The sequence below is a fragment of the Trachymyrmex cornetzi genome, unplaced genomic scaffold (assembly GCF_001594075.2).
Source record: "Trachymyrmex cornetzi isolate Tcor2-1 unplaced genomic scaffold, Tcor1.1 scaffold1093, whole genome shotgun sequence".
NCBI classification, from domain to species: Eukaryota; Metazoa; Arthropoda; class Insecta; order Hymenoptera; family Formicidae; genus Trachymyrmex; species Trachymyrmex cornetzi.
The window spans coordinates 144193-157432 of record NW_017295646.1 but is presented as its reverse complement, the minus strand read 5'-3'; the positions used below and the strand labels follow the sequence as shown (position 1 = coordinate 157432).

Here is a 13240-nt window from a genome sequence, read left to right as displayed (position 1 = left end):
CTCCCCCCCCCCCCCCTCTCTCTCTCTCTCTCTCCTTCACTCTCTCATTTTCTCTCCCCAGGAGCAATCAAGGAATCGCGTTTCGCTCTCGCCGAGCTAAAAGGGGATCGTGTTTCTCCGTTGGGTTTATGCATTAACAGCGAATTTCCGTCGAGATTTGCAAACTTGATAACGGCACGTTATAACGACAAAAAGTAATTGATACGACGGACCTGACTTTTTGCTGAAATAAAGCTCGAATGAATGTAGAAAGCCTCTTAAGGGTATAGCATAATAATTCATGAAAATATTCTTGATTTAAAAAAAAAAAGAGTATGTTTCTCGAGTTCTACTCAGAAATGCCGGTTCAACCGCACTGCGGTAAAGCGAAGTTATTGGATCACCTGATATTGCGCCCACTCACGGATCATCCCTATTTCTCACTTCAAGCCCGTTATCGCGATACAATCTTTTTACTGACTACTATCAAATGCTTTTTGACATTTGGCGAGACTTGCTATCTGATTGACTTGCTAAAAACATATATATATATATATATACTCAACTTAAAAATTTTGCCGAAATCCCTAACGCTACTAAAGCGAAAATGTTTATCAAACTTCCAATCGTCGAATCTTTTGATAAAAAAGAAACATATAGCTGCTATTATATATCAAAATAGCGATATTTATTATATATAAAGTTATTAAAATTTGCAGGCCCATCTATTTTGAAAGCATGCAGCAAAAACGTTGAGAAAAATAAAAGACTAGGTCAACTTACCAGCCTGCGATACCGTTTGGTTGTATCTCTTGTAAGAATATGCCAACCTCGTTCTTATCCTTGCTTCGAAGTCCGACTACGCTGAATCCCAAACTAGTTCCTTCTGGTTTATATAACTAGAAAGACATAAAATCATCTTCATTAGCGAGATATTTTAAATCTAATTTTATTCTGATTTTTTCTCCACTCTTTACTTAAAAAATGAACATGATAGATGCTTTAATGATATATAAAAAGTCACTCTTAAAAATATTTTATAAAAAAGTTTCATGTCTTATGAAAAATTTACCTGCACTGTAAATATTTGTCGTCCTTTCGCCGCAGCTTCGATGACTTTTTTAAACTCCTTTGCATAAGTAGGTGTTGTTATAGGCGGCATTCCCATAACTTCCGAAACAAGACTGGGACTAGTAACCTGTGACAAAGTAACGACAAGTCCTGTGATAGATGCATAAAAGTACATGATCGATCCTTACAAAATACAACGATGATACAATAATACCTGCGCGCTCGTGTCCTCGCTGCTACTGTGCAGTAACGGAGCGACAGGAACTCTCTGATCTTCCAGCTCGCTGCTGTCTTGATACAAGTCTTGATACATATTCGGTCCGAGAGGTTGCACCGGTGTAGTCGGAACGGAAAGCTCCAGTTGTCCGCTGATGTTAATGTCAAAGTCGCCGGGCAAGATAGATGGATGATGCGTCAGTTGTGTATTTAGTTCAATCAAGGAATCTTGAATCGTGACTATGCTACGAAATACTGGATCCTCTAACAACGAAATTAATGACTTCAAATCCTGCGACGTATGCATCTGCAGTTTAGGATCGTCGCAATCCTCTACCCGTTCCTGCACGTGCTCCAGCAGGTGGAGCGCTGTAGATATATCTGCAACGAATGACAAGACATTAACTTAGAAGTAATAGGTTGATAGAATGACGCAAGTTATATTTATTAAAGCTTTTTATAAAATGGGATAATTTTGGCCTAGTCGGGACTTAATACTTTCAAAATTTTTTGGAGTGAAATCTCATTCTAAAAAGTAAAAATTGAGCCAGTCGAGTTTTCAAAGAGAACGGTTCAATTTTAAATTTTTAAAAGACTTCACTCTTTAGAGTGAGATTTACTTTAAAAGTTTTAGAAAATAACTTAATTTAAAAAAATGTTTAACCAACACACATATTTAAAATCAAGATTTCTTAAAATATCTTTAAGACCTGTCTTATGTCCCAATTTTGACATGCATGCTCTGAGCATTACTAAAATTTGGATCAAAAAGTTACTTCGATTTTAATCCAAAATTACACCTATTTTACAATATATAAGATAATCAAAATAAAATGACAAATAAATTATACTGATATTTACCTGCACTGAGCGGCATGGTGACTTCCTTTGCTCTCTAATCAATACCCAAATTTATACAAGTTCTTCGCGTACCCAACTGAAACATGAAAAAGATAATATTTCATGGATGTATAAAAATATTGAAATTCGTTGAGAGGGAGTTAAAATAAAAGTCGAACAGACATCATTTTCTCTTAACCTCAAAATACAGTAGGACACTCCGGACGTTCGCGAATCGAGAATAATACGTTTCTCGAGAAGCACCTCGATAAACGATTAATTGTTATTAAGCGTAACATCGCCGTAAGCACATCGCGAATCAATATGCGGCGGCGGAGCAGAGCCGCGGGATCGTCCTCGAGAATTCCAGTTACAGTACTCACCTCGATTGACGGGTCGCGCGAGAAGAGAGAACGCGCGTTTTTTTTCCGCAAATGCGATCCTTACAATCTCACGCGATAACGGAGCGATCGCATTACAGTCCACGAGCGACGGCCGATTGCATCCTGGCGTCAGCTGACTTTACCAAACTATATATCGCGTTATCGAGCTCCTACCTCACGTATCACATTCACACGCAAAGAGAGTCCGGAGCGGGCACGCATTCCGAGCACTCGGCGATCACGTGACCTGGCGCCATTTTTAAACGCTCAAATGTGAGCTCGGTGTTCTAGTAATCTCAGTTTCAAACCTAAGCTCCTGCATTCATAGTCAGTTTTTATATTTTAAGATTTAAATTATGTTTCAAGACGCTAATATGGTTCTGTGATTAGCTTATGGAATCTTGAAGTGACTGTACTTGGGACAATCTTAAAAGTAAAAACCAGCAATGAATAAATCATAGAGCTCATTTTATACGATTTATAATTCGTATTAGATTTCAAAATAAATTATTATTATTAATTATTATTATTTCAGGTGATAGAATAACGTTAACCCTTACAGTACCAATATGAGCAACTAGTGACCGAGCGATTCCTGTTCGTGCAAGTTTCTTTGAATCTTTCGGTAATTATAAATTATACTACATTTTATTATTTTACAAAATAAAGAATCAATATTTATTCTAGTAAGTTGAAAATATGTTGGTAAATTTTTAGAGATTTTTTGAATTATTTTGAAGAGGTGAGAAAAAACGAAGTGATTCTAGTGACCCTTGATAGTATGGATGAGGCACCAAATTGTACATGGTACGGCAAGGGTTAATTTTGATGAAAGTAACAACGTTTCTTATTTACTAAAAAAAGAAAGCGAATAAACTACTATAAAAATAAAGAAATTGATTTAAAAAACTAAATATTTCAGTATAAATGAATGACATAATTATTAAAAAGTAAAAAAATTTCAGAATACAATCTTTTATAAAAGAAATAATAATCTAAAAAATAAAAGCAGTCAATAAAGACCGCGCGTTCGGTACTTCTAGTGATAAATGACAACATAGTAATAGTTACTTTCGTCTATTATAGTAAGTACTTAAACGTCATTTTATCATCATTTTGTTCCCATCAAGCAAAACAAAAAATAATGACATCAAAATAGCGTCAAAATAACTCCAAAATAGTTAAAAATAATTTTTTGATATGATTAAGATTAATTTAAATTATTATTTTTATATTATCGTGACCTATTATTCCACTTGGATATTTGGAATTATCAGTAATATTAATAATAATTATTATTGGGATTATGAGAATTAATAATAATTACTATTGTTGTTATTCATTGTTATTGAATGTAATTAAACCAGGAAATAGAACCATACTTTTATATGCTTTTATGTAGGTACTTTTGATGCATAAAAAATTTTCATATATTTTTTACAGAGCATTTTATCTTCGAGTGTTTCTCGTATTACACGGTACATTATAAATAAAATTAAAGTTAAAGTTATAAATAAAATTCTATCTTAAATTCTAAAACAGAATGAAGTCAAAAGTAGGCCTTCAAAGTATCTTTAAATTCTGCGTTTTTATTTGTTGTTTATATCTGTAAATATAATGTCAATTAAACGAAAAACATGCATGCGACTATTGTGACAATCAATGTTAACCGAAACTGTTTTACGTGTTTATTTTATTAATTTATATGACACGTTTATGTAATCTGATGTTACAAATATATTACGATATCATTATACTCGTAATATAATTGAGTAGTGAACAATATAAAATTGTAACAATTACAAACGCACGAGAAATTCCCTGGAAAACATCCTCCATAAATGCGCACTGATTATGAAATAATAATCTTGCAAAAATATTTAATTTCTGAGGAAATAAATTTTAAACAATAAGAATCTTTTATTGCACCGTTTACGTGAATAAATTTTATCTCTCGGCTGTACACAACAAAAAAGCTAAGTTATTTAATATGAAATTTAAAGAAAAAAAGAGGTAGATTCAATTTTCGTGTAATTAAAGTTTAAAAATTTTTAATGTAAAAGAAATTACATCCAAAGAAATGCTTTTTTATCAATGAGGATCCTTTTTTATAAAACGGTTATTACATTTCTTATTAAATATAAAAGCACAGAATTTATTTCAAAATTCTTTATTCGTAACATATACATCTGAACAATTTTTTAATTATACTTATTTGATCTTTTTCAGCCGTGAAGTTTCATATTTGTAACAAAGCTGTATTGTCACGTTTCTGAAAGCTTTCTCTTTTGTACCAGTCTTTATACTTACAAAAAACCAGTCGTTTTACGAAGAAAACAAGTCTTATCTAGATCAGGTAAATAAGTGTTGCTATTATTATATAAAAGATTATCAAGAAAAAACATGTTATCAAGAGTTCCATGGGAGAAATTTATTATATTCCTTTATCTTTCCACTTCCCCCAATATTTCAGACTCCGTAGAAGCGTCGTTATTTGCTGTCTCAAGAGAAAAAGATATCTCTTAAGTATAATGCTCTTTGTGGAGACGCAAGAAAGGACATGTCACGAAGAAAGAAAGGAAAAAGACCTCAAGATCATTATTAACGCCATAATTTATAAGGGACTGACGCATACTGTTATTACCGAATTTCATTTTCCATCTCATATGTATTAATTTATTATAAGATATTATAAGATATTTATTATAAGTTATTTAACCGACTGTCGAAATGACAAGACACATATTGTTCTCGCAGTTATTATTTTAAAATTTGACGATAATTTTTAACATATTAACGAGTTACAAAATGTTGCATAAGAGAGATTCATTGTTCAGTGTAGAAGCGTCGACTGTGTGAGCTTGAGTTCTCATTGCCACTCAGCTTTCTAACTTTGTGAGTATGTGACTTACCTCACAACAGTTAACGATTCAATTTTGAGAGGAAAAACGTTGGAGATATTATGTCTGTTCTTTTTGGCTGAACTTTTGCACCAGTCCATCTTTCTTCCTTTTCTCTCCAGAAGGAAACAGGAACAGGCCTATTATTTTGTTATGCAATACTCCAATCGTTGCGCTAGGGGGAAAGATTGCTGATGAAGACTCAAACCATGAGTGGAAACGTTCAAAGTTAAGGTTTATATTTTTAGTATTAAGAAGAGTTGCGCTAATTGGACCAGCGTTGACTCCTATTGCCTGTACTGTATGTTTTATGTTTTTTCTACATTGTTATAAGATATTCATTCCATACACATATTAATTTTTGTTATAATTAACTTTCATAGATAGCATAAAATTTTTGTGTATTTAAAAAAAAGGAAGATTTCTATTTTTTTGCAAAATTGTTTAAGTACTTGTTTTTAACATATATATTAATATTATAATTCTAGATTTTCCCTCGTAATAACAATATAGTAAATCACGAATATATTTAAACAAATAAATATACTCAGTAAATCTTAAAATAATTCAACAATTAGAACAGCCATTAAAAAATCTAACTTCACATTATACTCAATTTTTAAAAAATTATTCTTAAATTCTTTTGTTAACACATTCGATTGAAAATTGTACCTTCCGAATTGGAACGTACATTCTAAATGAGACTGAAAATAAAAGTAAAATAAATAAAATCACGGAACAATGTATTAGGCGATACCTTTGTATGAAGAAAATAATTCTCGACGCTGGGCATCTAATATGGCGAACAAAAGGTTACGGACCCCTGTATACTGAGATGCCTGATCACCCCGCGCTTTATCCAGTCGATCGTTGAGCGGCTCGGCTCGTTGACTCTCGATGATGACGGCGCGATCTCGTCCTGGTTGACCTCGACTGGGAGTCTCTAATCCATGATTCCGCCGCGAGTCGGCCTCGATGACGAGAACCTACGCCGCTGGGTACGCTGGGGACACGACGCGTCGCCCGTTTTCCCGGATGGCCTCACGGAAACCGGACACACAATGGGTCCACTTCCGCTGCGTGCAAGGCCAGAGAAGTCGGACGTGGGGACCCCACCTGTCCGTCCCCGCGCGCGTTATCCATGCTCTATGGGCCCCCTATGGCCTGTCACGCGGGGATCTCTCATCAGGAATGCACGATTTGCTCTTTTGCCGTTCTCTCTCCACTTCCCAGGTGTACAGGTGTCCATTATTTCCATGCTTCCCGCTGATTTCGACCGTCAGTTTGATTACAGGTGCCATTCGCGCCGCACGCGTGATTTCGGCGTACGCTCGCACGCCTCTTTCTCGCGCGCGATCGGCGGATAGCACGAGGGACGTCCATAAGATCACTTTTGGGATCGCGTTGGGATAGCACTGGCACATCGCGAGATCCGCGACGCTTCCCTTCGGATTCCCCCGGCCTCCTTCGCGGCAATTGCAATCACGCCAAAGGAACGGAGAGCTTGCGACGAAAAGAACTAGGGGAGAGCTGTGTCCCTCCTGGGTAAGATCACCTTTCTTTCCCTTCATCGGCGATTCTTTTTTATACCATTGACAATCTTTTTAGTCAAATGTCAAACGATATTAAATCAGTACAAAGTAAGTAGTTTCCCACTCAACAGTATAGTGTAACATGTATCTATTTTTGAATAGAAAATTACAACTAAGAGGTACGCGTTACGTGTAACTTTGTGTTTGTTGGGAAAAGTCACTCGTAATTACTCGACTTTAATTATAATTTTATAGCTTTTTTTTTAAGAGAATGTTACGGGCAAAAGATTAAATCCGCGCTCGTGAGGGTGAATTTATTTTACCAGTACCCTCATGTTCCGTTATCTCTTCCTCGAAAGAAGATTTATTGAATCGATAATTGCAATTCTAGATAAAAAATTCGTTTCATGAAAACGTAAGACTTTCATATGAGCTCATATAAGTAAATAATGATTTTTTAGTAAACTCAACATGATGATTAATTTTCCTTTATCACAAGCAAAGATTGATTTCGCTAAGATTCTAAAAATTTAGCTCGATACAAATCTGAAAATCACTTTATTGGATTATCAAAATAATTATGTAAGATGCTCAAACATAATAAACAATATTACAAAAAGTCTTGACACTGGCAATCAGCTTGAGCGTCTTACATAATTATTTTAACATCCAGCAAAATTATTTTTAAATCTATATCTATATAGCTAAATTTTTAGATATTTTAGTAAAACCGTTCTTTCTGTGTAGAGAAAAATATTTTCATGGAACATCATTCACATAGTTATGTGTCCATATAAGGATAAAGTAACTTGCATGACTGCATTACTCAAAATTAATTATTTTAATGACGTATCGCGCGGCAATTAACGCGTTGGAGCGTAGTACACGTTTGTATTGCTGTAATTATGATAATTACTCAAGAGATCGTTACGCAATTGTTAGATGCGAGTATTATACTGATTTTCCACGATCTTTTGCACAGCCGCGATCGTATTCTACTGGTAATAATTTTCAAGTGGCTCAGAAGATCTCGGCCGGATCTCAAAGTTTCTGAATGCGTTATAATCTCACTCTCAGTATCGCGTTGTGCCCGAATCCAACAGAATGGCACATTACCAGATAATAATTTGTCGTTGCGTGCAAAAGTTCCATTAACATGAACGTCACACAACAATGACCGAATTCATTCCCTGTTCGACACGAGTACGCACGCAACAATACCATCCGCGTACCAATAGAGTTCAAAGCACCGCGACAATAGACCCTGCGGTGGAAGCTCGCAATGTGAAAAGCAGCTACGGAAAGTAAGCTTTCAAAAGACTGATGCTTTTCAAAACCCAAATTGTGAATCGTATCAACAGTAATCTTCAAACTGTCTTTTGTTCTCCTGAATAACTCATTTCTCTCGTTTGTTTATCAGCCATATTAGTAGCATATACATTTAATAAAGGCTATTCGACACACAAAAAGAACGTAATAGGCCTTCTACAACAAACCATAAGTCAGAACGTCAGAAATCTTAACCAGTCTTAACCAAGTCGTTCAAGTTGGCTATTGGCCAACTTCACCGCGATTATGACTTAAGATCGCTTAGAACTTTTGACTTGCGGCTTATTGTAGAAGGGCTGTAAGAGAAGAAGCACAGATTCTTGCATAACGCATAAGGCAAAAGAAAATCAACCAACCAGAATCTTTTATTTCATGGAAAGGAAGAAAATGAAGGGTTTTGATTGGTTCATTTTTTATGTATTGCGCATTATACGTTATGCAAGACTCTGTGCTTCTACCATAAAGCAGTAAGATGTAAGCAGCAAACGAATCGACCAATCACAGTAGAAACGTAAGGCAATAACCTAAATAATAGCAAATTTAAAATGTTGATTTGCTTACTACTTAGTTCTTACTGCTAAGTTTCTTTGTTTGCCATAGCCTTAAGAATAAATTTTTATACTGAATAAAATATCTAGTTGAAAATGGACGCGCTAGAAGATTTTGATATACCAATCAGAATTCCGATTATCTCAACTAGAAATTTTAGTAGATTTAACCAGAAATTCTGATTCCTCTATTTTCAATCAGACATTTTTCTCAGTTTGAAATTGTCATTATCAGTCTAAAAAAAAGATGGGTTGAATTATACGCGCGCTTTCCTTCTCTCTTTTTTTTTAAAACTACAGTCTTGCATTTAGCAAAATTATTCTTTCCATGTAAGTAACAATTATGTTATATATAACTCCGTATGGATTATCCTAGCACTTGAGAAGATCCTAGAGCGTTTAATAACAATACTTATCTATTTATCTTTTTATATCTCTCTTTAAAATATACATATAGTTGAAGAGAGATGGTGATATGATTTAGTTCTTTCTAACAGATGCTAAGAGGAAATGTGCAGTCTGTATTTATTAAGTCTATAATTGGTAACACGTTTTCGCGATAAATTCATATTACAAAATATTTAATATTTGGTAATATATAAAATATTTAATATTTTGTAACAGTATAAAATTTTACAATGGCAGCAAGAATTAAAACCATTCCCCACGAATCGTCCTTATTTAAAGTAAAGAAGACTTTTAACGTCTCCTTTACTTCCACGATGTTTTTAATTGATGTTACCACACTCGTGTCTGATGGTATGTTTAATTACCTTAATTCGAGTAATTTCCCGAAATAATTTGCATACGGTGAGCAGCACGTCATAAATCCGGCAATCCAGCGAGGACAATTGCAGAAATGTAATTTCGCATGAGTAATATTACGCGAATTATTACGAACGAACACCATAATTTTCTCACGCGACCGATGATATTAACATCAGAATAAGCTTTTATACTGCGTTGTCGGTGACAGACGCAATTACCGAGGCGATAAACCATAACGCGATTAATAAGCAGCGCTGCACGATGAACACAATCGGTGGACGAGCCGCGGCTATAGTAATTGGCACTCGTCACGAACAAGTACGCTTGTGCATCAACGAGTAAACATAAATTACCCTGACAATAAAATCCTCTTTACGATACCTTGTCGATATCATAAACATCCTATTATGGGGACGCTATATATGGACTCTCCCTGAGCTCGACCGCGGTATTTTCAAAATTGTGGACCAATAACGCCGAATAACGTTAATGTTCTTACCATACTTTGTAGAGAGAACTTATAATTTATAAGACAATATCATGTAAATAATTTAATGTTCGAAACAGTCTATCTAAATTTTTGTATTAATTTAATACAAGACGAGTATGTTTGAAAAATATCATAAACATTATGTAAAAAATTAACGTAAAAATATAACACTGATTTGCAAGCAAATTGTGAAAGTATATGTATTTTAAGGCCTGAAATTATTTTGATAGATATGACATTCGCAAAATTATTTCCGAAAATGTTATATATATATCGCATACATACGTTTGCTTTTTTTCTTTCGATTTTCGATGTTATCGGATGGTGAAATCATTACGTACGAAGATGACCCTGCTCGTTCTTTCGTTTCCGATGATTGAATCCGCGCTGTCCTACGTCAATCACGATAACCGGACATATAATAGCAACCGGCTAATAATGTAATGCCTGAAAGTTGGAACCACGCTTCGTTGCCCTTACGGGCGTGTGCTGGTCCTTTAGCAGCCGCGTATGTATATAGGCGTGCGAGGGCGATAGTGTGTAGTAGTGTTCAGGGTGAGTGCTCGTCAGGAATCCCATAAAGTTTAATACACGCCTGTCCCCACGTATCTCGAGTACATACGTAGAAACGTTCATCGGTCAAAACAAATGGTAGTACTCGCTAGTAGTTTTATCTGTATTCCGATTTTTCATGTACCTTTTTTTCATACAAGGAACAAAAACTGGATTTGCGTCCGTTACATCTAGCCCTCCAGGGAAATAACAGATGAAACATTTGAATGATTTTCAAAAACAACTAAGCAATAATCACTCTATCTGTTTTTCTCATACATGTATTTTTTTATAAACATATTTTTTGAATTTCTTTAATTAAAAATATTTTCTGAATTATATAAATGTGAAATAAAATATTTATGCAGTAGGAATTTTTTAATATTTTCATATGCCTTCGTGGTACATATAAACAGTTTCAATATTTTTCTCAACACATCTATTTTATAAAAGAAAAATACACATGAAAAATACGTGCAGTCTTTCGTCTGTCGCGTAAATAATTTCGAGATCTCTTGCATTATTAAACTTCAATACAAAGCTACCCCTTAGAAAAAAGTAATTCTCACCTCGCACAAATTAAATTTTTCCTCTCCTTTCGAAACAAGAAACAAATTTCGCCGAACCTTAATTTCTATTTACGTAATTTCTACCACGGTAATTTTATACAGAAAATATAACACAATAATTTATTTCTTTAATAACGTATATTTAGTAATATTAAAATTAAAATTACAAAAATTTGCAATAAATATAAATTGTAAAAAATATCTCTTCTCTTTTAAGTATCAAATATGTTTAATAATTCATTTTCAGAACTTAATAGCGATTGGCATGTATGCGACATAGTAATCCGTACATTTCAATATTACGATGCGGAAAGCTCACAGATCAATTAGTATGCTGCCATCCATTTGGATACTCATCGTGTTAAATCTATTGGTCAATGGTAAGAACGTAATAAATTAAAATTGTTTTACAATTTTTTTTAGGTCATAGAATCGATCCTGCTCTCAAATTATATGGAAAATTGAGCTCTGAAAATGAGTGGATTTTAATTTATAAAATTAGAGTTAGTTTACATATATAATATAACTTATAATGTGATGAATAAAAGATACTACAGAAATAAGGCTCAATAATATGAATAGTTTTGAAGCTATAATGTATTATATAATGGACAGTGCGTGTAAAGCTATGACTGGTTAAAGATGGTATAAAATATATACAAAACTTGTGCTCAGAGAGCACCTTTGATGCACCATAATTCAACAATTATCCATTATTGAACTATGACGTCTTTTGTTTACAACAATATAAGCTACATTATATGTGAAAATTAATTAATTCTATCGAGATTCAATTTTCCATATAATTGGTGTAAGAGGTCCTTTAATAGATATTATCAATATATTCAATATACAGTACTTTAGATTTTAATAGGTTCTATTTAAAAATCAACAGAATTGAGGAAAAGAATTCAAATGCTTTTCCTTTTAAAAATGTTTATTAAACATAATCTAATTATAAATTCACATTAATAATTTATTTTAAATTAATTAATATAACGATTGAAATATTAAGCAACAATCGTTTCAAGTTAATAATAACTTTTGCTTAAATTTAGGATAAAAACCATCTTTTCGATTTTCTGTTCAGCGCGGCAATTGTATTCTAAAAATATGTTTGGAATTCATACGTAACTAAATAGTTCTGCGAACGTGCGAGCGAACAACTCGGAGGATACAGAACGATGTCATGTTGAACTTACGAAACTGTTGGTCGGTATTGTGTCACTATCCGTGCCACTTATGGCATGAAAATACATATCTGATAAAATCGAAGAGCGCGCGAGCGTGTTTGTTGACTAGAGGAAGTAGCCTGAATTTTATGCGAAAAGGAAATAATAATCTGTGCTTTCTACACAAAATAGTATATAAATAATAAAATCAGGATCTATCGCGCGTTGGCCAACAAACAGGTGCTAACGAGAAAACCATTATATAGTTTCAGCACAAACAACCTGCAACGGTGGTCTGGGTAGAGTGGTTTACGAGAGACTTCCGGACCAGCAGCTTCAGGGTTTTGACGACGATGTGGTAAGATCGAGGATATTTCGAAAGTACTTCGGCTTTCAAGGATGTATCAGGTGTATAGTCTCTGTAAAATGTGACTGAAATTGGAAATTTAGACCTTTCGTATAAAAATGAATGTTATAAGAGAAAGTCGGGTAGTATCGAACAGCTTATAGTATCGATTAAAGCTAATTTTCACTTATGATAGCGCTGGATGTGCACAAGAGAATGCGCCTTATTGTTTGATTTATTATATACATCATAATCTGCGGTCACACATGTGTATTATTACATCGCAACAAATAACTTTTTATTTTTAACTTTTCATTTTGTTAAAAAATACGTATGATACATTCTTAACTATCGCTCAAGTTTTACTAAACGATGTAGTAAAATATCATAAATAAAAAACAAATAGAGGGCTAATGACAGTTTTTAATCGCGGTAATTCGTGCGATAAAGAAATTTATTTCATATTACGATAAGTCAGATGTTTCGGCTTCCCTTCGAGTCATCTTCAGTATATCTGAACTATACAAAATAGCAGGGACGGGAAG

At 34.0% G+C, this 13240-nt stretch overlaps 2 protein-coding genes across 4 annotated transcripts in view; one reads left to right on the top strand and one right to left on the bottom strand.

Moving 5' to 3' along the window:
* LOC108761338 (uncharacterized) overlaps window positions 1-2662 on the bottom strand; it is a 117659-nt gene extending 114997 nt beyond the window's left edge. Inside the window, exons 1-5 of the mRNA XM_018507809.1 lie at window positions 2490-2662; window positions 2128-2203; window positions 1265-1647; window positions 1052-1177; window positions 763-878 (exon numbers count right to left, since the gene is read on the bottom strand). Coding sequence (XP_018363311.1) covers window positions 763-878; window positions 1052-1177; window positions 1265-1647; window positions 2128-2143 — 641 coding nt within the window. The 5' untranslated portion in view covers window positions 2144-2203; window positions 2490-2662. The remainder of the gene's footprint in view (window positions 1-762; window positions 879-1051; window positions 1178-1264; window positions 1648-2127; window positions 2204-2489) is intronic.
* A 4027-nt stretch (window positions 2663-6689) lies between these two features.
* Window positions 6690-13240, top strand: part of nompA (no mechanoreceptor potential A) — a 24397-nt gene continuing 17846 nt past the window's right edge. For all 3 annotated transcript variants that reach the window (XM_018507851.1, XM_018507860.1, XM_018507841.1), the window contains exons 1-3: window positions 6690-6934; window positions 11425-11557; window positions 12616-12707. In XM_018507851.1, the coding sequence (XP_018363353.1) occupies window positions 11482-11557; window positions 12616-12707 (168 nt within the window). In that variant the 5' untranslated portion in view covers window positions 6690-6934; window positions 11425-11481. The remainder of the gene's footprint in view (window positions 6935-11424; window positions 11558-12615; window positions 12708-13240) is intronic.